This window comes from Puma concolor, chromosome E2 (assembly GCF_028749965.1).
Source record: "Puma concolor isolate L17-30 chromosome E2, mPumCon1.1.hap2, whole genome shotgun sequence".
NCBI classification, from domain to species: domain Eukaryota; kingdom Metazoa; phylum Chordata; class Mammalia; order Carnivora; family Felidae; genus Puma; species Puma concolor.
Window position 1 is genome coordinate 54,182,222 of NC_141681.1, and position 23,257 is coordinate 54,205,478.

A 23,257-nucleotide genomic window follows, 5' to 3' on the forward strand; every position below is an offset into this window, starting at 1 on the left:
TCAATACTGGATTCTGTGCTCAGGGGAGGAGTCCCACCTGTACGTAGACGTGCCTTCCCTCCACCAGGGGTAGAGCGGGAGCCCCATCTCCCGCACACTCGGGCCCCCGGAGCCGAACCCAGCAATGAGCACGGTTAAGGCTATTTTAACTCTGTCGTTGACTAAGGTAAACTCGCCCGCTGTGTCGTAGAGGGCGTGTCCCGCCCGCGAGCCCACAGCCCCAAAGTATATTCTCCAGGCTCAGCATCCATCCTCGTCCCCGACCCGGTCACCCTAGTCAGTCTCCGGTGGGATTCGTCCGGCTCACGCCTAGTGGGCGGGTCCTGGCCTCCGTCTCCCTCCCACGTGATGGGCGGGCTTCCCGGCCATAGCCCCGCCCAGTGTGCCCCCCGGCCGGGGTCTTCCAGACTCGGCTCCGCCCCCGCCCGGGGGCGTGTTCTGGGCGGGGCCGGCGCTGCCGGCTCAGATCGGGGTCAGCTTCAAGCTGCCATAGCTGGAGTTCTCAGTGCGGTAGGCTTGTGGCACGCTGTAGATGCCCGACACCGGCTTCCAGTGGGGGCCGCCCCAGGGCAGCTCCAGAGGGCAGACACGATCGAGCCGGAGGAGCGGGTGCAGCGGGGGTCTGTAGGACTCCTGAGCCAGAGACAACGCCCCACGGTGCGGCACGGCTAGCGTCGCCGGGCGGACGTGGGGCACGCGGATCCCTGGCGGCCGAGAGGAGCGCGGACGGGGCGGCCGCTGTGGGTCCCGTCCCCAGACCTGAGGCGTCTTCTGAAAGCTCCAGCAGGTCAGCGAGTCCTTGCGGGGATATCCAGACAACTCCTTCCTGTTGGTGGGGAAGGCAGGAGAGGGAAGGCACCGTTGGATCCTGGGGACAAGGCTGAGGTTCAGACCTCGGCTCCTGAGGAGCCTGTAGACGCGAACTCTGCGTTCCGAGGCGAGGACACCCTTGCAGGACTCGGGGACCCCTTATGAAGGATGGGAGTCGGGGATGCCTAGCCTCGATTCCTGGGCCCTCGAGGTCCTTAAGGGCCGGGAATCTAGAATTTTCGAATCCTTGGGAAAAAGTATCTGGGAACCAAAGCAGGTCCCGCCCGAGACCCTTGGAGCCCCGCCCCCGGTCCAGAACCGCTTGTAGGACGAGCCGCAGGTCTCATATTCCTGAGAGCTGACACTAGGAATACCTGGGCGCTGAAAGAGGTAGGGGCTGGGGTCTGCACCTCTGGTTCTCGAGCGTGCTGGAGCTGAAGACTGAGGATACTGAGTCGGACAGGGGGAGCCGACGCCGGGGTTAGGTGTGCTGGCGGCGGTGCCGAGAGAGGACCCAGACTCACTTCGGATAGGCCCGGAAGTCCTTGGCCGAGGTGGTCCGATAGAGCTGATGGCGGTCCAGGACGCCCTGGTCAGATACCGTGAAAGGCTGGCCGGACAGCTCGGGGTTCTTTGTCCAAGGGATTAAAGCCTGCGGAGGGAGGATCGGGGGGAGGAGGGATGAAGCAAGGTTTCATACCCATCCCAAGCCCGGGGTCCCAGGCTCAGGATCCCTCTTCCTTCGATGAATCCGAATCCTTCCTGACCAGTCGCAAGCCAGAACGCTTTACCTTCGCTCCCCCAAATCAGAGCCCTTATGAGGGTTACTCCAAAATCCAAACACTTGCGGGTCGTCGAACACAAGGCCCAGGCCCCCCACCACCACCGCCCCCCAAAACTTTCCCAGCTCCGCCCCCAGACTCAGCTTCCACGTCCCGCCCCTGGAATTCAGTCGCAGGTAGGACAAACGTACCTCTTCGCTTCATCCTCTAAGGAAGCCTAGCGCCGCCTCCCGACCCGATCTGGTCTCAGAATATTCAAGGCCCGCCCCCACGCACCTTCCGCTACCTCGCTCCGACCCCCGCCTCAGAACGCCCCTCCCTGCCCCGCCCCGGGATTTACTGGTCGCGGCCCCGGCTTCCGAGCTGAGATTTCGGTCTCAGTCCCCTCCTCCTTCTGGCCCCACCTCAAGACGTCCAAGCTCCACCCCCAGGCTCTGTAACCTGATTCCATTCCAGACCATTTAACCCCGACCCCAGACTCAGAATTCCCCGCCCCAGGCTCTCCTAGTCTGGTCCCAAGCCTCAAAGCCCCTCCGGCCCCTCCTCAGGCGCTACAGGCTCTGCCCCAAGGTGGCAGCGGGTCTTCTCCGCTACCTGGGAAGGGCCTCCGCGGTGGTGGTCCGCAAGCTCCAGGGGCTGGGGCCCGACGTAGAAGGTGGGGCTCCGGTCCGGGCCCGGCCGGCCGGTGTACTGAGCCCTCGTCTCACTGCACTGGTGCTCTGTGACCAGCGGGAGGCGCCAGCCGCGGCGTCTGAGCTGCGGGAAGGCGACGCGGGGACCCAACGTGAGGGTGCCTCGTGCTCCAGCGCGTTCCCCACCCCTGACCTCCTCCCCCCCCCCCCCCCCCGCGGACCTCTGCATCCCAGCACCTCACCTTTTCTCCTAAATCCTTGATCCCCACAGTCCGCGTGGGGTCCGAAGGCTCTGGGGCCCTGGGCTGTGCGTAGGGCCCGCCGAGGGTCTTGGGCACGGAAGCCGAGCCATAGGTGGTCTCCCATCTGCTGATGACCTCGTCAAAATCCCAGATGTGTAAATCCTGCTTTGCGGCCGGGGGCAGGGGCTCCGCGACCGTGGACTGGGGACAAGGACGTCGGCTAAAAGGATTCAAGTCTGGCCCGCGAGCCCTGATCTCTCCCCGGCAGTCCTCAACCCTTTCCTCCCAGGCGTCCACGTTCGCTGGCCCCTCCTCTCTCAGACCCAGGACTCTGGGACCCTCCCTCCTCCTTCAGTCAGAGAGGAGCCCGAGCGCCCTATCCGCTTTTCTCTCAGCAGGTGTCTGGATCCCCAGGCCTCTCCTTCAGACACAGGAGTCTGGGCTCCCAGTCTCCTCCTGGCCAGGAACCTAGGGTCCTCTTACCTGCACAGTGGGCGGGGGAAAGGGAACAGATGGGATCATGTGGTGGGCGACACCACTGCTGGTGAGATGCCAGCTGGGCCAGGATCCAGGCACCTCGGTCCCAGAGATTGGGGACCATGGCAGACCATAGCGCACAGCCAGGGTCGGACCAGCCATGGCCCCACCCCTGTGGGGTAGCCCAGCAGGAGCAGGCTTGTTGTCGCTGTTGCCCCAGGTGACAGGACCCGCCCACCCTGAACCCAGCCAATGGAGGGCCTGCAGGTGTGTGGATGGTTGGCTAGAATGAGAAAGAGACCCAGGCAACAAGTGACAGGGACTTGGAGAGAGGGGGCACAGAAACGCAAGAGAAGTGGAGAAGAGTCCCAGAGAGGGAAGGATGGCCAGAAAAGGGGGCGGAGGGGAAGGGGAAATAGATCAGAGTTTTAGGGAATCTTAGAGACACAGAGACCCTAGGTTGGAGGAGACAGAGGCCACCCACTGCCTCAGGGAACCCAGGAGAAACACCCTCCCCCCCTCCCTTTCCTACAGGGTCCCAGCTCACTCAGCCCCCTCCTCCCTCTGCCAGGCCTGCCTACCTCAGGGGTAACGATTTCCAGACTTCCCCAGGGCTCTCCCTCCCTCCCCGCGTCTGCTGAAGGACTCAGCCTGGGCTTTGGCTTCGTGCGTCCTGCCTGCCTTTGATTTGGTTGAAAACTTCCACCTGGATATGGGGGTGGGTGAAGAGGGAGAGACCCACAGGCAAATACACAGGGAAATACTTAGCAAAAAAGGGAAGGGAGGCGATGTGGAGAGAGCTTTGAGGAGAAAGAAAAATGCACTCAAGAATGGGTGAGAGGCACTGGATGAGAAACAGAGGTAGAGAGCTACCGACCCAGAGACAAGAGACAGGAAGAGAGAGGTGGCAAAAAAAAAAAAAAAAAAAAAAGAGGGTGGGGAACCACAGATCTAGAAACACGGAGATGTAGAAACAGAGGCAGCCAGTCCCCGCCTGGCCCTGCCACCCCTACCCTTCCCAGGGGCCCAGTCTGGGTTGGTGGGGGATGGGAAAATTGGTTCTAAAAGAATGTGTGTGTGTGTGTGTGTGTGTGTGTGTGTGTGTGTGTGTGTGTGTGTTAAGTCTTAAGATATGGACTGGTGATATATGAAGGGTTACCCCTGACTTCCCTTGGTACTTCCTCACTTTACAGGCCATTTCGTCAAGGCCTCTGCCTCCTCGGTCCCATTCTTTCAACCCCACTGACCCATTGTTCAGATGGGGAAAAGTGAGGCTACCTTCTGCAGCCTGGCACAGGGTCCCACTGACCCCCTCATTCAGGCTTCTGGGGCCACTTCTCCTTTTGGATTTTCCTGGCCCATTCACTGTCCACATGACCCCTGATTCCAGCCAGGAGTCAGGTCAATTGGTCAGAACCTCGTGCCACACTCAAGCTGGACACTTCTCAGGTCTATTTCTTTCCCAATATGGGTACAAGTTGGGCCAGAAAAGGGAGTAGAAACCTGACTCCAGCTTCCCAGTAGGGCCAAATTCTCCAGTCTCCTGACCTCCGGTCAGTCAACCCTGCTTTTGCTCCTTCTGTGACGGGTGGCTCACTACCTCAAAAGAGAACGTTCGAAGCCAACGCTTGCCCCATGTGACCAAGTAAGATTTCTCATTCAAACCCGACCTCCCAGCTACTTGCCTATGTGTTCCAGTTTTTATGCTCCCCCACCCACTTCTTGACAGATCACTTCCTCGTCACTCTCTCCAGGGTGAGCAAGATGTCTTCTGAGATCAAGTGGTTAGCAACTGAGAAGCCAAGGGCCTCTGATGGTCGAATCCACTAGAGTTGATCTGACAAATTGTGTATTAGCGCTGATAAACAGTAGACACTCGGCAAAATTGGGCTATTATTATCATCATCATTACCCTCAAGTTCATCCAGGAGAACTCCTAATCATCCTTCAAAACCCCATTTGGTTCCACCACCTGTCTGGCATGGATTGAGCTCTCAGAATCAGAAAGCTGTGATTGTGTGACCATTTCACAAGTTCCCAAACTGAGGCCCGGAGCGGTCAGGCCACCCCTGAGGTCCCTCGGGATCCAGCCGTCTTCTTCCTCTGCCTGCCCAGTTCCTGGGCATGGGCCTCAGGCCCGACCAGTCCGGCTGAGGAGCGTGCAGACGCAGGCAGTGTCAATTCGAATCCATCGCCAGCCTACGCGGCCCTGGGCATCAGCGGTCAGTGCCCGCACGTAGGACTGCTTGGCTTTGCACTCAGATACCCAGTGCCTCCGGTCCACACCCCGGCAGCCCCCTCCTCCCCCACCGGGGCCACCTTCCTCGGTGCTGTCAGCCTTGCAGCGGGTCTCGAAGAAGTACTGGCGGAGGGGACTGCCACCAGCCGCGGGAACCTCGCCCAGCACCTCCACCTCACGCCCACGCAGGTCCACGGCCGTCCGGCGGTCTGTCACCCAGCCGCTGACCGCATCGCACACAGCCAGCTCTCCCCGGCGACTTGCGGGTGCTGTCTCGCTCGCCCCTCGCCGGCTGCGGTTGGCAGGGCGGCCTGCTGGCTCCCCAAAAGCCCCGGCCTCCAGCAGGAAGAGCAGAGGGGGCCCGGCGGGGGTGCCCCTGGACAGGACTACTCGGGGGGACAGGAGGTCCCACTCAGGGGCTAGAAAGGGGGGCAGTGGTAAGGGTGGGGGGTGGGGCTCCATTGGAACGCTGGGGAGGAGGAAAAGGAGGAGGATGGGGAGGGAGCAGGAGGGGCTGAGGAGCATCTCGCTGAGCACCTGAGGACGGAGGGGAGAGCCAGCATTAGAGATGGGGTAAAAACTGAGTAGGGGACGGGGGACAGCAGTTGGGAGCTCCAGGCGGACCTGGATGCCAGAACCAGGGGGAGGCCCTTGTTCTAGAACCTTAGGAGGGGGACCTTATACTCTAGGACTTAGATACTGCCCAGCTTCTAGATTAATCATAATTGTTCTACTACTATTGCTAATAATAGCCAACAAATCAACGAACGGAGAAACACAGGCTGAGAAGTGAGTGACTTATACCAGGCCACGCAGCCAGCAAATACCAGAGGTAGGACTTGGGCCCCGTCGGAACAACTCCATTCTGCCTCCTACCTCTACACCCCCAAAGAACCCTAAGTCCGGCAGCCTAGAGGAGGTTGGAGGTCTCAAAATGCTGAGACAGGCCATGTTCTGGAATCCTAGCAAGACCCAAGTTCAGCTCAAAACTGCCACTGAGCAGGCGAGACATTTCCTCTGCTATGCGGGGCCTCAGTTTCCCTGTCCCAGAAATCGGCCAGGGGCTGGGAGATAGCGGTGAGGGCGTGGATGCTTCAGTTTTTCTGCAATATTCTGGAAGTCTCTGGTTCTGGGAAAGAGTGGTGTGGAGGGGACTGGGAAGCAGCAGGTGGTTACCAGACCTGTCAGCACCTCCTCCACCTCCAGGCTCCAGGGCTGGGGGCCCCCAGGCTCTGGGGGGCCCCGGTGGGGGACACAGGTGGTCCCCTCCTTCCTGACATCTCAGGAGAGGGTAGGGGCAGCCACCTAGGGGAAGAAGGGAACAGGCAAGTTATATGGGCAAGTGGGGGGAGGGGACGCGAACACTCCCCTCCTCTGTGTTCCTCTTAAAGTGTAGGGTACCCAGGAGTCAAGGCCGCGCCCCCTTCCCTGGGGCCCCTTCCCTGACCAGGTGATGGCTCCTGGCTGGGATGGGAAGCAGATGGGGGAGGTGTGGGGAGCGGCGAGGAGGGCGGTGGGGGAGGGGTGGGAGGGGTAGAGGAGGCTGGAAAAGATTACATCCTCCACGGCCCATTCATCTCCCAGACAGGGCGGGGGCGGTGCTCGTCTGGACCCCCGGGTCCCTGAGGGCCCGCGCTCAAGAAGCCCTGGGTCCCTGCGGCTGCTTCCTGGAATGTTCCATCCTCACAGGACAGGCCAGGGCCCGTCCCACACTTCTATTGCACATACCTGGAGTGGCTGCCTGCTTTGGCTCGGAGATGGGGAAATGGAAAAAGGGGTGTGAAGGGACCCAACCACGCTGATCCAACCTGGACCCGGAGTGTAGATCCCCAGCTACCTCCTCCCTCAGACCAGAAAGTCCTAGCTCCCAGCTCCCACCTCCCCTGATCCGACCCTAGAGCTCTGGTTCCCAGCTGCCTCCCCTTTTTCACGAGTCCATGATCCCCAGCTCCCTCTCTCACATGCAGGGGTCCGGGAGCCCCGCGCCCTCCTCCCTCGGACCGAGGAGTCCAGACCCCCCCCCCCCCCCAGCGCCCTCCTCCCTCGGACCCGGGAGTTCTGGAGTTTAGGACCCTCCTCCCCAGGGACCCCCGAATACGTACTCCCAGGCCCCTCCTCCCAAAGAAGATTTAGGCCGGGGGGTCTGGTCTCCCGAGACCCTGACGGGGGCGAGCGGCTGCATGGCTGGAGCACTTCCCTCCTGCCTCAGTTTCCTCTGCCAAGCCCCGCCCCCGCAGGCCCCGCCCCCGTCCCTCCCTACCCGGGGGCAGGGCGACCCGGACGCCGGAATCCCGGGGGAGGAGGCGCCGAGGCTCTCACCTGGGGCGCCCTCTTCGGCTCCTCGGCTGCCCCTGGCGCGGCGCGGCTCCTCCTCCCGCTCGCTGGCTGCGGGGACGCCCGCTCGCCCGCCGGCTCCTCGCTGCACACGCTCCGGAGGGCCCGGGCGGGGGCGGGGGCGGGGCGGCGCCCGACGGCGGAGGAGGGGCCGGGGGATCCCGCCTTCCACACGCGTGCCGAGACCTCGGGAGCCCGGCCTGGCTCGCTCAGCTCTTGGCCCGCCTCAGCCCCGGGAGGCCAGGCGCCAGCCCCCTTCTCCCTCAGCCCCGGCAGCCGGGACCCCCCCCCCCCAGCCCCCTCCTCCCTCAGACCCAGGAGTCCCGGCCCCCAGCCCCCTCCTCCCGCAGAGCCAGGAGCCCTGACCCCCAGCCCCCCTCTCCGTCAGACCGGGGATTCAGGTCCCCAGCCCCTCCTCCCTCAGGCCCAGGAGTCGGGACGCCCAAGGCGGTCCTCCCTCAGACCCAGGAGTCCTCACCCCCAGCCCCCTCCCTCCGCAGACCCAAGGCTCCTGACCAGCAGCTCCCTCCTTCCTTAGAGCCAGGAGTCTGGGCCTGAGATTCCCTTGCCTTGTGCTGCCAATTAAGTGTCAATCCCTGGGCAGATTCCCCCCCTCTGCTCTCATCCCCACTTTCCCAGGAGCTCCAGGCTAGACATTAACCAGCTGGACTTGGGCAGCGATAAGGCCCGAGGCCCAGGGAGACGGTGGATATGGGGGAGCTCTCCCACAGAGTCCTGTCTGCTGGAATTTCCTGGGTGGGGACTGGGGAGAGGGTCTGTCCTGAGCTCAGATAAGAGAAATTCAAGGTATTCTAGGGCACAGAGACAGCCAAGGGTATGACTTGGGAACACGATGACCTCTGCCCAGAGAAAGAAAATGAATAGTGAGGGACAAAGGGAGACATGGGAAGGGCACATAAACAGAGAGAAAGGAGGGACAGAAACCCAGAGAGAGAAGACCCAGAGAGAGAAGGGGACAGAATCCCAGAAGGGGGACGGAGACCCGTTGAAAAGAGAGAGACCCTAAGACAGACTGAGGTCAGACAGAGTCCTGGGACCGGCAGAGCCCTTCACCCCTCCCCGGGAGCTATTTCAGGAGGAAAGCTGATGCCCATCTGGGGGGGGGGGTCATCCCATACCCCTCCCTCGGCCTAAATATAACATGGCAAGGTGGCAGGAAGGGTGTCCCCGGATTAGGGTGTTCCCTCCTTTTCCCCAGCCTAGCCAAGGCAACATAGAAGGCGCCTACAGTTGTTTATTGGGGGGGGGGGGGGGGGAGGGGTACTTTCCAGCCTTCGAGTGTCCCCTCGGGTCACCTCCATGACCTCTCCTGGCTTCTCCACCTCTTCCTTAAGCACCCAACACATCCCACCCCCTACCAGAGAGACTCTAAGTAACTTCCAGCCTCTGATGGAGTAATACAGGTGAGTTTTCAAAGAAAAGTAAGACACTCTCTGTGCCCCTCCCTCTGGATATCTGGCCCTTCCTCCGTGGTTGCCTTCCAGCTTCTGTGGATCCCTTCCCTCCACCCCCCCCCCCCCCCACCGACACACACACACACACACACCGGCCTCTGACCCCCTCCCAGGTCACTGCCCTCCTTCCACCTGCTCTCCCTCCTTCCCCTGGGTGTCCTCTCTCCAAGTCTTGGCTCCTCTCTGCATGGGCTTTCTCCTCTTTGGGTCTCTGTCCTGGGTCCTGGACTCCGCCCTGCGTCTGTCACTGTGAGGAGGTCTGTTCTCCAGTTCTGTCTCCAAACGTGTCTTTCTCTCCATCTCAGAGAGAAGTGACCACCTAAACATTCTGTTATTTTCTATCTTTATCAAACCCTGCCCACAATAATCTGTACGTTCTTCCATCGCTCTGTATAAAAAGGTGGTTGGGTTAAATCGGGGGGTTCCAAACTGATTTTTTTTTTCTCCCTCTCTCAGAGAGGGAGAGTGTGCACACAGGTGCAGGGGAGGGGGGGGCAGAGGGAGGAAAAGAGACTGAGAGCATCTTAAGCAGGCTCCACACTGAGTGTGGGGCTCGATCCCACAACCCTGGGATCACGACCTGAGCTGAAATCAAGAGTTGGATGCTCAATAGACTGAGCCACCCAGGTGGCCCTCCCCCCGACCCACGCTGAATTTCTTAGCTGCATTCTGAGTTGCCAAGAGGGACCCCATAGAGGTGTGTGTCCCTCAGACCAGATCCCCTCGGATGCCTCACATTGAATCTAGGTAATTTGCAAGTTGGGGGGGGGGTGGCAATAGCTAAAAATAACAACAACAACAACATTCTGTAAACCACTGGTTTTAATAAATTAATACAAGTAAAGTACTTTGAATGATGCTTGGCACATAGGAAGCCCTATATGTGTTAGCGATTGAAGCATCCTGCGTCCTCCTCCTCCAAATGCCCTTTGAGTAGCGAAAGTCCTCTGAAAATGTTTGGCTTCGTGACCTAGGGTAACACCTTCCCCTCTGAGCCTCAGTTACTTTGTGAGAAACGAGGCTGTAGGATCCAAGGAGGACCCGTGCCTTCCAGCAGGCTGATGCGGCCGTGGGGTCAGGCAGCCTGCCCCCAGTCCTGGACCCTGGGGATGTGCCACGAGACCTTGGGAAGCCACCCCCGTGATCTAAGACTCTGGTTTCTCCCCTGGAAAATAGAGTGTCAGTTTGTCTGACAGCCTTCCTCAGCTGTGGGAGGATGGGGTGGTGCGCCCTGATTTGAGATCTTTGTGATTCTGTGGAAGACAGACTGTGTGTATCTCTTGGGTTCAGAGGCGCTGACTTTTTCTGCCTTTTTCTTTCTTGGTTACCTTTCTCTTGGGGGCACTCCGGTCTGTTTCTAAGTCTGATGTCTGTCCCTCTCTGGGTGCCTGACATTCCCCCCCCCATCTCTGTCTCCCACTCTTGATCTCTGTCTCCCTCTCCCTTTGGATTTTCTGCCCCCCCCCCTTCCTCTGAGTCTCTGTCGTTCCCTCTCTCTGGGTCTTTGTCTCCTTCTCCCTAAATCTCTCTTCCTCTCTCTTCGGGTCTTTGTTCCCTCTTCTCTGGGTTTCTATCTCTTTCTTTCTCTGAGTCTCCATTACCTCCCAGGTCTCTGTCCCCTCATTTGTGTTTCTGTCCCCCTAACATGTCTATACACAGTACATACAGTTTGTCCCCTTTTCTCTCCCCTTGTGGCTCTGATCTCCGTGTTTGGAAGCAAAGCTATAGGAGAGGACAGACAGATCGAGAGGGTTTGAATGGCAAAACGATGCAGGTGTAGGGTAAATGGAAGGACCATCTGCATCTCCCTAGCTCCCCCAGAGGCCCTCTGCGTGAACAACTGAGTCCATTGCTCCAGAACCCAGCCCTGCCCCTTATGGTAAGTGACACCAGGCATGTCAGTTCAGTTCGTCTCTCAGACTCCATAACCCCACACTTGCTCCCTGATACATGATTCCCCCCCCCGCCAAGTGCTCTTATTCTTGGGTCCTGGTGCTACCAGTAAATGCAGAACAAACCAACATGGCCCTATGGAGCCCATACACACAGTCCACCTCAACCTAACATTCCTACAGGACTCACAATGACACAGCTTGGTGTAACTCAACTCAGCACGGCCCTACAAGACTCACGTGGTTATACAATTCAATACGGTTCATCTCAGTGTAGCCCCCTAAACTTCCAGCTATGTAACTTTACACAATTCAACCCAACAGAACCCTGAAAGATTCCCACAGTCATACATTACAACCCAACTTAACGTGACCTGGAAAACTCACATTCGACCAACTTGACTCTTTGGATTTCTACATGACTCACAAGTTCACAGAATCTAAAATAACATAGCCCTACAAGAGTCACAAAGCCACACAACTTCCAACGTGTCTCAACTCAACTCCACAACACCATGCATGAACATGCAGTCAGTCCCAACGATGCCGTGGATGACCACCTCACTTGACCCAAAATGGCCCCAGGGGACTCATAAAACCACAGAATCCTGCACAATGCAGTTGGACAAGATTCACCTAGACTCAACAACACAGCCCAACCCAGTGAGGACCTAAAAAACACAACCATAGGATCAAATCTATGTCAACACTTACCACAAAAGGCTCCGTAAGTCTTGCACAACCCAAAGCAATTTAAACCAATGGAGTCTCTCCATCAACTCAGTATAACTCGTTGCCATTCACGGTCACTTAAGGAAGTACCCATAGGAGCTACCAAACCGCAACTCAAGACCCAACAAGACTCAGTGTTCCCCAACTCGTTACCACTTAACCTAGTTCTTCCTCTACCCAACCCCCTCCCCCTAACCTTCCCTTCTCCCCCTCCCTCCCTCCCTCCAAGGAAACATGAGGTCCTGCTGACCTCCACAGTCCCTCACACTTCGGTGACCATGTGTTTCCCAGGGGGGGCCCAGAGTGGAGGTGGTAGCTCAGGCATCTCTCCGTCCACCAACCCCCCATTGACCTTGCCCTCCAGTGGGCCACAGGGCTGCGTGTCCACATGGCTGTACATTCCGGCCTCTTCGCCCTCTGTCTCCCGGTGGTAAAAGTAGCTGAAGTTGGAGACAATGACCGGCACAGGCAGGGAAATGGTCAGCACACCAGCGATGGCGCACAGAGAGCCCACTATCTTGCCACCCACAGTGACGGGTGCCATGTCTCCATAGCCGACTGTGGTCATGGTGACCACCGCCCACCAAAAGGACTCAGGGATGCTGGTGAAATGGGAATCTTCCCGGTCGGCCTCCGCAAAGTAGACCGCGCTGGAGAAGAGAACCACACCGATGAAGAGGAAGAAGATGAGGAGACCCAGCTCACGCATGGAGGCCCGTAGTGTCTGGCCCAAGATCTGCAGGCCCTTTGAGTGCCGGGACAGCTTGAAGATTCGGAAGACGCGCACCAGTCGGATAACTCGTAGTATGGCCAGCGACATGGCCGGCTGGCCCACGCCCCGTTGCCTGGCTAGCTCGGTGCCTAGCGCCACAAAGTAGGGGAGGATGGCCACAAAATCGATGAGGTTCATCACGTTCTTGAAAAAGGCCGCCTTGCTTGGGCAGGTCGCCAGGCGCACCAGTAGCTCAAAGGAGAACCAACAGATGCACAACGTCTCCACCATAAAGAACGGGTCATCGAAGGGCATGCGAGACAGGGTTCCAGGCACTGGGCTGGAGCCATTCAGCCGAGCAGGGAACTGCAGGGAGGAAGGGGGTCAGAGAGGACCACACCAAGACTGGAACACACTAGAACGGCCACATTTATGGTTTAAATGTCCAACTGCTTCTGTGCAAACTGGTCAGTGGTCACTGCTCCCAGGCCTCCAGTGCCCCAGCTGTCCTAGACTCCTTTCCAGAACCCTGGGGATCATCCCTGCGTGGCTGACTGTATGGTCCCTGATCCTTCACTGGTGGGGCCTCCTAGAATGGTGCCTGAGTGAGACTCAGTCTCTTCCTTCCCAAAGTCCCACCGCAGCACTGATTTTCCAGATGGGGAGTGTCGCCACCCGGGTCCCACTTCCTCGTGCTCTGCCCTCCCTACCCCCAGCCCAGACTCTAATGGTTAAAGGCCTTCTCTGAACACCAAACCCTGCCCTCATGGCCCTCAGCCTGACTTTTTTTTGTGCTGGGTTGCTCCTACCTCAGCCTTCAGGCCTCACTCTTCTGTCTCCAGCTCCCTCCAGCCCATCCTTCTCTTGCTTACAGCCAGCCGCACGGACCCCTGATTCTTCAGTCTCTCCTCCCTTGCTTCATTTCTTAACGTACCTGTCTTCCCGCCCTCCCGCCCTCGGGCAGCCCGTTTCTCACCTGCCTCAACCCCACCCAGTGATAGGAAGGTCCTCCTATTCATATCCTCAGGCCCCGCCTCCTTTAAGCTATCCCTTCCCGGCCCCCAGCCCAGCTTTTAAAGGTAAATTCCCCTGGTCAGGCCCGGTCCCTGGGTTGCCCACCTCGCAAGCCTCTTGCCCCACCTGTGATTGGCCACTCCCCCAACAAGCCCCCCCCATGCCCCGCCCGCCCATAGCCAGGCCCCACCTTCCCGAGAGGCCCCGCCTCCCAGTGCCCCTCACCCCCGCCTTGTAATTGGCCAGATCCCCGTGGACCCCGCTCAGCTCCTCCCAGGCCCCGCCCCTCTCCACCCAGGACACGCCCCCTCACCGGGCCCGCAGCCGCCACCGCAGCGAGCCCCGGGTTGTCGCGGTCGTTGCGGAAGTCGGGCAGCGTCTCGAGGCAGAAGACGACGATGGAGACGAGGATGACGAGCACGGAGACGACGGCGAGCACGCGCGCGGCCTGCGAACTCTCGGGGAACTCGAAGAGCAGCCAGAGCTGCCGCGCGAAGGCGCGGCGGGGCAGGGGGCGCTCGGGCGGCAAGGGGCAGCCCTCGTCCTCGCGCAGGCGCGCCAGCGCCGCCGCGCCCAGCCCGTAAAAGGCCACCTCCTCCAGGAAGACGTCGAGCGGCACGTGCGCCGGCCGCCGCAGCCGCCCGCCGGACTGATAGTAGTAGAGCACGGCGTCGAAGCTGGGCCGGTGCCGGTCAAAGAAGTACTCGCGGCGCGCGCAGTCGTAGAAGCGGCCCCGGCGCGCCGGGTCGCCTAGCAGCGTGTCCGGGAAGCGGCCCAGCGTCCGCGCCCGCGTCTCGAAGCGCAGCCCGGCCACGTTGAGCACCAGCCGCTCGCAGCAGCCGCACGGCGGCGGGCACCGCGGCTCCATGGCGCGCGCAGCCCCGGCGACCCGCGGACGGACGTGTGGCCCCGACGCCCGACCCGGCCCGGCCCCGCCTCGGCCGCCGCCGCCGCCGCCGCCGCCCCAGGCTGGTGTCCGGTGTCCACGCGTAAAAATAGCCCGGCCGTCCGGCCAGGGCGCGGGGGAGGGGGCGCCTGACCCTGGAGGGGCAGAGGGCGGCCGCGCGCCCTCTGCCGGGGCGCCCGCCCTCCCCCCCCCACCCGCCGCCGCGCTGAGCTTGCGTTCTCAGCGCGCATCCGCTTTCGGGTCCCCGTTCCCTGGGTTTCTCTCTCGCCCGGGACCTCTATCCCTCGTCTCTCCGGGTTTCCGTGTGTGTCTCTCGTCTCTTTTTGTGAATTGCCCAGCCCCTGTGCTGGAGTCACAAACCTCCACGTCTTTTTTTCTGTTACCTTCTACATCTCTGCGTCTGGCTATGTCTTCATTTTGGGTGTCTGTCGAGGGGTGTGTCTCTGAGTACCTCAGTGGGTCAGTTATCTCTGAGTTTTGCAATTCTAGAAGACTCAGTGCTTGGGGGTCTCTGTCAGTAATCTGTATCTTGGTCTGTCTGGATCTCCGTCTTTGACGCTTGTATCTTAGGGGTGTGTCTGTCTATCGCTGTCTCCCTTGCTATCTGTCTCCCCCCTCCGTCGGAGTCTCTTCTCATGATCTCTTAGGACTCTGTGTCTCTCTGTCCCTGGGTTTCCGGCGGGGGGGGGGCTCCCCTTTGGGTCTGTTTCCCTGTGTTTCGGAGTTATGGCGAGTTTCTGTCTCAGGGCCTCTGGAGGACTCCGAGTCTCTGGAGTCCTCTCTCTGAATCTCTTTCTGACTAAAACTGTAGATCGGCTCTGCCACCGGCCTGGTGGTTGCCCCGTCCTGGAGACGCTCCAGCAACTGCAAACCGTGAGCCTGTGCGCTCCACACCCGGTTCCCTCGCCGAGGTCTCCCCCTGTCTTCTCGGTCAGACATCCCGAGACCCAGGGAAGCCTGAGCTGTAACCCTGGATAGTGGAAACAGAGGCCGAGCCTGCCAGGAACAGGTGGGGGGTGGGCTGGGGAGATGCCGCAGGGTCACTCGAAGGGACCAAAGGACAGACAGACGATGGCCTTCCAGCCACCGGTATCCTATGACACCGCGTAAAAATAGGCTTGGGGGGAAGTGGTGGGGATAGGTTACCCGGACTCCAGGGAATGGGGTCCCGCGCGCCCTCTGCTGGGCAAGTGCAGAGAAGCACTAAGGTTACTCCCTCCGAATGTAGGCCCTCTTCCGTGTGTAATTTCTGGGAAGCTATGTCACCATCCTTCTGGATTTCCGCGTCCCTCTTTCTGGGTCTCTGTCTTACCTCTCTCTGCGTCTATGTCTCTGTCATTATCAGAGACCCACAAGGAGACTCCTTTCTGTGGGTCTCTGAACTCTGTCAACTGAACCCTTCTCCCTGCAGCCATGCCTTACACCCTCATACCTTACACCCTCCTTAACGCACAGGTGCTCCGCCTTGACGTTTCTAGACCGTTCTTCCTCCCTCTGACTTTTAATTTTTTTTTTTTTTTTTTTTTTGAGTAAGCTCTACGCCCACCATGGGGTTTGAACTCACAACCCCAAGATCAAGGGGCTCATGCTCTACCCGGCCAGCCAGCCACCCCCTCCCTCAGCTCTTTTGAAGCTTAAGCTATCCACGGACACTTCCCATCCTTCCCTACTGAACTCACCCCTTCCCTTCTGGCCACTCCCACTCTTTCATGGAAGATTTGAGAACCTGGCTTCCTATCCCTCCTAAAACTACTGTCATAGGGGCGCCTGGGTGGCTCAGTCGGTTAAGCCTCCGACTTCAGCTCAGCTCATGATCTCGTGGTTCTGAGTTCGAGCCCCGCATCTGGCTCTGTGCTGACAGCTCAGAGCCTAGAGCCTGCTTCGGATTCAATGTCTCCCTCTCTCTCTGCCCCTCCCCTTCTTGCACTCTGTCTGTCTGTCTCTCTCTCAAAAGTAAATAAACATTAAAAAAAAAAGGCAACTTTTAGCCCCACTCTTTTCCTTGGGACACCTGCCCAGGCCAGGCCAGATGGTGAGGTCCACGTGGAGAGGACCCTGGGTTCCTGGCTCCCGGCCGAGGCTAAACTCACAGTTGATAATAAATCAGGCTTGTGAGTGAGCCATCTGAAGGGCCACGTTCTCCTGCCCCGCTGATGCTCCGGGAGCAGAGGTAAGACCTCCCTCAGCGCCCCCCCCCCCCTCCAAACCCTGCCCTGATCGCAGACCTGGGACTGTAATAAATGATCTTTGTTGTTTTCAACCACACAGGCTTTGGGTGGTTTGTCAGACACGCTGTAGCAATAGATAACAGAATCATGGCCTCTCGGTACACAGAGCCCATCATGTCACCCATCGTGCTCTCTCGCCTACCCCAAGCCACCTACGTTCTTTTTTTTTCTGGAAGTTTTATGAAGCCACAATTCACATACCATAAAATTCACCCATTTCACCTGTGTGACGCTGGGTTTTTTTGCGTATTCCTAAGAGTTGCACATCCCTCCAACCCACTTGAGAACGTTTTTGGTAACCCGCAAAGAAACTCTGCACCCCTTATCTGTCACCCTGTAAACGTGCCACCCGCGTTCATGGTCATATGCTCGTCCTCGTCATTGCCGGTAACGACATACCCTCCAAACAAACTGTTTTTATCATCCCGTGCTCTCCTTTTTCCCGTCAACTGAATTGAGAAACTTTTGAGCCTGCCAGCACATCACAGTACATTGACCCTGTTATCTTTTCTTTTCCTTTTTTCAATTTTTTTTTTAACGCTTATTCATTTTTGAAAGAGACAGAGCGTGAGTGGGGGAGGGCAGAGAGAGGGAGACACAGAATCCGAAGCAGGCTCCAGGCTCTGAGCTGTCAGCACAGAGCCCGACGCGGGGCTCGAACCGATGAACTGTGAGATCATGACCTGAGCCGAAGTCGGACACTCAACCGACTGAGCCACCCAGGCGCCCCGACCCTGTTGCCTTTTCATTATCTCTAGCTCCCCCACCTTGTCCTCACTTCCCTCTTTCTCCTGCTTCCACTGTTCATGGGCCACCGATAAGATCCCTCACTTTCCTATGTCTTAAACTCCCTTGCCTTATGACCCCCTCCAAGGCACTGTTGTAGCCGAACTCCAAATCCTTCTGGTAAATCCTTCTCTCATCTACTCTGTGCCTGGCCCTGGGGGGCCTTGACGGGGGCTGGACCTTATATCCCAAGCCCTGCCTGCGACCCTGGTACGTTTGCCTCATCAATATACCCTCTGCCTCCCCAAGATGGCTGTTACCCATCTTTGTTCTTAAATCCCCCATAGCACCCTGGCCCTCCTCACCCTCAGTAAGCTGATCACCTCACTCATTCTACTGAAAACACAGAAGTTACCAGAACCCCTAAAGATGTCTACCTCCTAATCCCAGGGACCTTTGAATCTGTGACCTTATATGGCAAAAGTGGGACTTTGTGGATGCGATTAAATCAAGGCTCTTGAGTTGGGGAGATTCCCCGGATGATCTGGATGGGCCCAATGAAATCAAGGGTTTTTATAAGAGGAGGGTGGGAAGGTCAGATTCATAGAAGATGTGAGGATAGGAGTCAAGGTCAGATGGAAAGGATGCTACAACGCCAGCTTTAAAGAGGGAGGGAAGGGGGCACCTGGGTGGCTCAGCCGGTTAAGCATCCAACTCTTGATTTCCAGCTCAGGTCATGATCTCATGGCTCATGAGTTCATTCGTGAGTTGGAGCCCCTCTTTGGGCTCCATGCGGACAGCATGAAACCTACTTCGAATTCTCTCTCTCCCTCTCTCTCTGCCCCTCCCCTGCTCTCTCTCTCTCTCTCTCTCTCTCTCTCTCTCTCCCTCAAAAATAAAAATAAATATTCTTAAAAAAAAAAAGAGAGACAGGAGGGGAAAGTCATCTGACTCGCTCAGTCGGTGGAACGTGTGACTCTTGATCTCAGGGTTGTGAGTTCGAGCCCTAAGTTGGGTGTGGAGATTATTTAAAAATAAAATAGGGGGCGCCTGGGTGGCGCAGTCGGTTGAGCGTCCGACTTCAGCCAGGTCACGATCTCGCGGTCCGTGAGTTCGAGCCCCGCGTCGGGCTCTGGGCGGATGGCTCGGAGCCTGGAGCCTGTTTCCGACTCTGTGTCTCCCTCTCTCTCTGCCCCTCCCCCGTTCATGCTCTGTCTCTCTCTGTCCCAAAAATAAATAAAACGTTGAAAAAAAAAATTTAAAAATAAAATATATTTTTTAAAAATGTTCTTTAACATTTATTTTTGAGAGAGAGAGAGAGAGAGCATGAGCAGGGGAGGGGCAGAGAGAGAGGGAGACACATAATTCGAAGCAGGCTCCAGGCTCTGAGCTGTCAGCACAGAGGCCGACATGGGGCTTGAACTCACAAACCATGAGGTCATGACCTGAGCCGAAGTCAGATGCTTAACCGACTGGGCCACCCAGGCGCCCCTAAAAGTAAAATCTTTGAGGGGCACCTGGGTGGCTCAGTTGGTTGGGTGTCCGTCCAGCTTCGGCTCAGGTCGTGGGTTCACGCCCCGCGTTGGGCTCTGTGCTGACAGCTCAGAGCCTGGACCCTGCTTCGGATTCTGTGTCTCCCTCTCTCTCTCTGTCCCTCTTCCACTCTACCCTGACTGTGTGTGTGTCTCTCTCTCAAAAAATAAACATTTAAAAAAATTAAAAAAAATAAATTTTGAAATATTTTTAGACTTACAGAAGAGTTGTAAAGATAGCACAAGAGTTCGTAAATACCCTTCACCCAGTTTCGTCTAATATTGGCATCTTACTATCTTTGCTAATGACCTCAACATTTTTTTTGTTAATATTTATTTATTTATTTTGAGGGAGGGCGGCAGAGAGAGAATCCCAGGCAGGCTCTGGCTGTCAGCCCTGAGCCCTACCTCACCAACTGTGAGATCATGACCCGAGCGGAAATCAAGAGACGGATGCTTAACTGACTGAACCACCCAGGTGCCCCACGAACTCAACATTTTTTTAAGAATACTGGTCATTTAGGGGCGCCTGGGTGGCTCAGTCGGTTAAGCGTCCAACTTCAGCTCAGGTCATGATCTCGCGGTCTGTGGGTTCGAGCCCCGCGTCAGGCTCTGTGCTGACAGCTCGGAGCCCGGAGCCTGCTTCGGATTCTGTGCCTCCCTTTCTGCCCTCTCCAGCTCGTGCTCTGTCTCCATCTCTCTCTCTCTCAAAAGTAAATGAACATTAAAAACAAAAAGTGTGAGAATACTGGTCATTGACACCGTAGATTGTTCCTCAATTTGTTTACCTGGTGGTTTATCTTGACTAGATAATGATTATGGAGGGTTTTTCTCGACGGGGACAGAGGTGCAATTCCCTTCTCCTCCTATGGTGTAGACACAGGCTACGTCTTACTGCAGGTGACATGAATTTGGATCACTTGGTTACCGTAGTATCTGCTGGGTTTCTCCACTATCATTATTTTTTTCCATCTGTAATTAATGAATGGGGGAGCCTTTTTGTTGTTGTTGTTGTTCAGTCAGGCTTAGTGAGGTGGACTTGACATACAATAAAAATTACCCTTCATAGTGTATGCTTGTGAGTTCCGGCCAACGTATACAGTCATGTCACTGCCAGTACAAATCAAAATATAGAATCGTTCTCTCACTCCTCGAAGGCTGCGCTTTGCCCTTCCTAGTCAACCGGTCCCCAACGTCCGGCTCCTGGAAACCACTGCGCTGTTTTCTCTCCCTCCGTCCCTGCAGCACTGTCTTTTCTAGAATGTCAAATACGACGTGTAGCCTTGTGAATCAGGCTTCCTTCGCTTGGCAAAATGCATTGAAGACCCATTCCTCTTGTGTCTGTGACTGTAGTGTTCCAAGACACGGACGGATGCTCACTTGTCTACTTAGCCACAGTATAGACATTTGAGTTCCATTTCGGTTTTTGGTGATTATGAATAAAGCCGCAACAGAAATCCATGTATAGGGGCGCCTGGGTGACTCGGTTGAGCATCCAACTGCGGCTCAGGTCGTGATCTCACAGTCCATGAGTTCCAGCCCCGCATCGGGCTCTGTGTTGACAGCTCAGAGCCTGGAGCCTGCTTCACATTCTGTGTCTCCCTCTCTGTCTGTCCCTCCCCTACTTGCACTCTGTCTCTCTCTGTCAAAAATAAATAACCATTAAAAAAAAACGAAAAAAAAAAAAGGATAGGCTTGCTGGGGTTGCATGATGAGTGGATGCTTAACTTTTTTTTTTTTTTTTTTGCCATCAGGAGACAATTGCATCATAAGACTTTTATTTTTTGCATCGCAAGTCTTTCTTAATGTCTTTTTTTTTTTTTTTTTTTGTAGGCTCCACACCCAACGTAGGGCTTGAACTCATGACCCTGAGATTAAGGGTCATGTGCTCTGTGGACTGAGCCAGCCAGGCACCCCTCTTTTCTATTTTTTTTTTAAAACAAAATCTTCCTTGACTTCACCTCCCTCTCTGGTATTACTGTCTCTCTCTGCTCCTGTTGCCACAAAACCTCTCTAAAGACTTTTCCCCACCAAAGGTCTTCTTTGGATTTCCCACTGCCTTGTTAAGGTCTCCCACAGTTGCCAAACTTCAGCCGGGATCTTTTGCATTTCCCAGCAGCACTGGACTCGAACCCTGCCTCCTTGAAGCCCTTGCCCTCTTGGCTTCCTGGACACCTGAGTCTCCCAGTTTTTTTCTTACATGAGAATTTTTTATTTTTTATTTATTTTTTATTTTTTTAAACGTTTATTTATTTTTGAGAGAGAGAGAGAGACAGAGCATGAACAGGGGAGGGGCAGAGAGAGAGGGAGACACAGAAGCTGAAACAGGCTCCAGGCTCTGAGCTGTCAGCACAGAGCCCGACGCGGGGCTCGAACTCACGGACCGTGAGATCATGACCTGAGCTGAAGTCGGATGCTTAACCGACCAAGCCACCCAGGCGCCCCAAGAATTTTTTATTTTTTAACAAAAAATTTTTTAAATTAAATAAATTGGTTTAAGTTTATTTACTTTGAGAGAGACAGAGAGAGTGAGCACGGGAGGGGCCAAGAGAGAGAGGGAGAGAGAGAATCCCAAGCAGGTTCTGCACTGTCAGTGCCGAGCCCCTTGTGGGGCTCGAACTCAGGAACTGTGAGATCATGACCTGAGCTGAAACCAAGAATCAGACGCTTAACCGACTAAGCCACCCAGGGGCGCTTCTTACTTTTTTTTTTTTTTTTAATCAGTTTTTTTTTAAGTTTATTCATTTTGAGAGAGTGCGAATGGGGGAGGGGCAAAGAGGGAGAGGGAGAGAGAGAATCCCCTGCAGGCTCCGCACTGTGAGCTCCGACGTGGAGCTCAGATCCATCAACTGTGAGACCATGACCTGAGCTGAAGTCAGATGATTAACTGACTGAGGCCACCCAGGCAACGTTTTCTTCTTACACTTGCAATCACTCCTGCTTGGGCCCCTTTGCTGGGTCTTCCCCATATTAGCTTCCCTTGTGTCCCAGGTGAGTTCATTCAGCCTCATGGCTCCAGATACCATCTCTAACCCAAAGACTCCCAGATCTAGGGTTCCAGCCCCAGACTTCTCCGTGACTGCCATATATTCCAATGCCACAACGGCACCTGAGTGCCAGACATCTTTGCAATGTCCAAACCCAGAGCCATGCGATCAACAAGTGAGTCTTCCTCAATAACCCCCTCCACCCACATCTCCCCTCTCGAAAGCAACAGCACCGGGGCCCCTGGGTGGCTCGGTTGGTTAAGCGTCAGACTTCGGCTCAGGTCATGATCTCACGGTCTGTGGGTTCAAGCCCAGCATTGGGCTCTGTGCTGACAGCTCAGAGCCTGGAACCTGCTTCCAATTCTGTGTCTCCCTCTCTGTCTGCCCCTCCCCTGCTTGTGCTCTGTCTCTCTCTCAAAAATAAAATAAAAACATAAAAGTAAATACATAGCACCATCAATCACCCAGTTGCTCAGTCTACAGATCGAGGAATAAAGGTTATTACTATTTTTAAAAAATATTTATTTTGGGGAGAGTAAGAGGGGAGGAGGGGCGGGTGGGGGGGTGGGCAGAGGATCCGAAGTGGGCTCTGCACTGACAGGCTGACAAGCAGAGAGCCTGATGTGGGGCTCGATCTCTCAAAACTGTGAGATCTTGACCTTAGCGGAAGTCAGAAGCTCAACAGACTGAGCCGCCCAGGTGCCCTAGGATTATTACTATTTTTTTTTTTAATTTTCATGTTTATTTTTGAGAGAGACACACACATACACAGAGTGGGGGCGGGGGGGGGGTAGCTGAGAGAGAGGGAAACACAGAATCTGAACCAGCCTCCGGGCTCTGTGCTGTTAGCACAGCCAGATGCGGGGCGAACTCACAAATCCGAGATCATGACCTGAGCGGATGCTTAATGGACTGAGCCACCCAGGCACCCCTGCCCTATTTTTCTTTATTGTGTTGGCCACAACTCCCAATTTATTCTCCCCCCCCCCCACAATTTATTCTTTTTAAATGCCTTTATCATCTCCCCAGTACAACGTAAGCTCCAAGAAGAAAAAGACTTTCTCTTAGTCACGTGCTATATATCTTCAGAGCCCAAGCAACGCCTAGCATTACACTAGGCGCTGAATGAACAGTTATGATTTAACAGGTTAGACATCAACGTAACACCGTTCACGTACGGACTCTTTGCCTCTTTGCCAGGCGGCGGAGGGGTATTTAGTTGTACACACAACATTCGCATGCGTACAAGATCCGGGAAGTGTGTTAGGGAAAGGGGCGGAGCATCGAGGAGTCTCGCGCATGGAGGCGGTTGGAGCCGAAAGCGAAAGGGGGTGGGGGCTGGGGTTTGGTGCGGTACCCGCGTGCGCACTGCGGCCTGCAGCCAGCCGCGGCAAAGGAGTTTAAGGTGCCCGTGGGCGGGGAAGTGAGCTTGCGCGTGCGCAGTCCCCGCGGCGCCGCAAGGTCCCTGTGTGTGGGTCGTTCTGGATCGCGCCGCGCGTGCGCAGCGCGGCCGGCGGAGGGATTTGAGGCTGGCTC

The 23,257-nt window shown here is 56.5% G+C and overlaps 3 protein-coding genes across 4 annotated transcripts; all 3 read right to left on the reverse strand.

Moving 5' to 3' along the window:
- Nucleotides 1-129: 129 nt before the first annotated feature.
- On the reverse strand, nucleotides 130-4,648 carry SAXO3 (stabilizer of axonemal microtubules 3). Its single transcript, XM_086690342.1, has 5 exons — nucleotides 2,950-4,648; nucleotides 2,467-2,667; nucleotides 2,187-2,348; nucleotides 1,335-1,462; nucleotides 130-826 (listed from the first exon to the last, which is right to left on the reverse strand). The coding sequence occupies exons 1-5, from the start codon at nucleotides 3,103-3,105 to the stop codon at nucleotides 463-465; spliced, it is 1,011 nt and encodes a 336-aa protein (XP_086546468.1). The 5' UTR covers nucleotides 3,106-4,648; the 3' UTR covers nucleotides 130-462.
- Nucleotides 4,649-4,818: 170 nt separating this feature from the next.
- On the reverse strand, nucleotides 4,819-7,646 carry NTF4 (neurotrophin 4). 2 transcript variants are annotated; one of them, XM_086690344.1, is made up of 3 exons: nucleotides 7,502-7,646; nucleotides 6,364-6,487; nucleotides 4,819-5,719 (listed from the first exon to the last, which is right to left on the reverse strand). In XM_086690344.1, exon 3 carries the CDS (start codon nucleotides 5,705-5,707, stop codon nucleotides 5,075-5,077), a length of 633 nt encoding a protein of 210 aa, XP_086546470.1. In that variant the 5' UTR covers nucleotides 5,708-5,719; nucleotides 6,364-6,487; nucleotides 7,502-7,646; the 3' UTR covers nucleotides 4,819-5,074. The 2 variants fall into 2 exon arrangements, with proteins under 2 accessions (XP_086546470.1, XP_086546469.1); XM_086690343.1 differs by lacking the exon at nucleotides 7,502-7,646 and adding an exon at nucleotides 7,285-7,426.
- A 4,197-nt stretch (nucleotides 7,647-11,843) lies between these two features.
- Nucleotides 11,844-14,335, reverse strand: KCNA7 (potassium voltage-gated channel subfamily A member 7). Its single transcript, XM_086690348.1, has 2 exons — nucleotides 13,655-14,335; nucleotides 11,844-12,693 (listed from the first exon to the last, which is right to left on the reverse strand). The coding sequence occupies exons 1-2, from the start codon at nucleotides 14,207-14,209 to the stop codon at nucleotides 11,878-11,880; spliced, it is 1,371 nt and encodes a 456-aa protein (XP_086546474.1). The 5' UTR covers nucleotides 14,210-14,335; the 3' UTR covers nucleotides 11,844-11,877.
- Nucleotides 14,336-23,257: the final 8,922 nt, after the last annotated feature.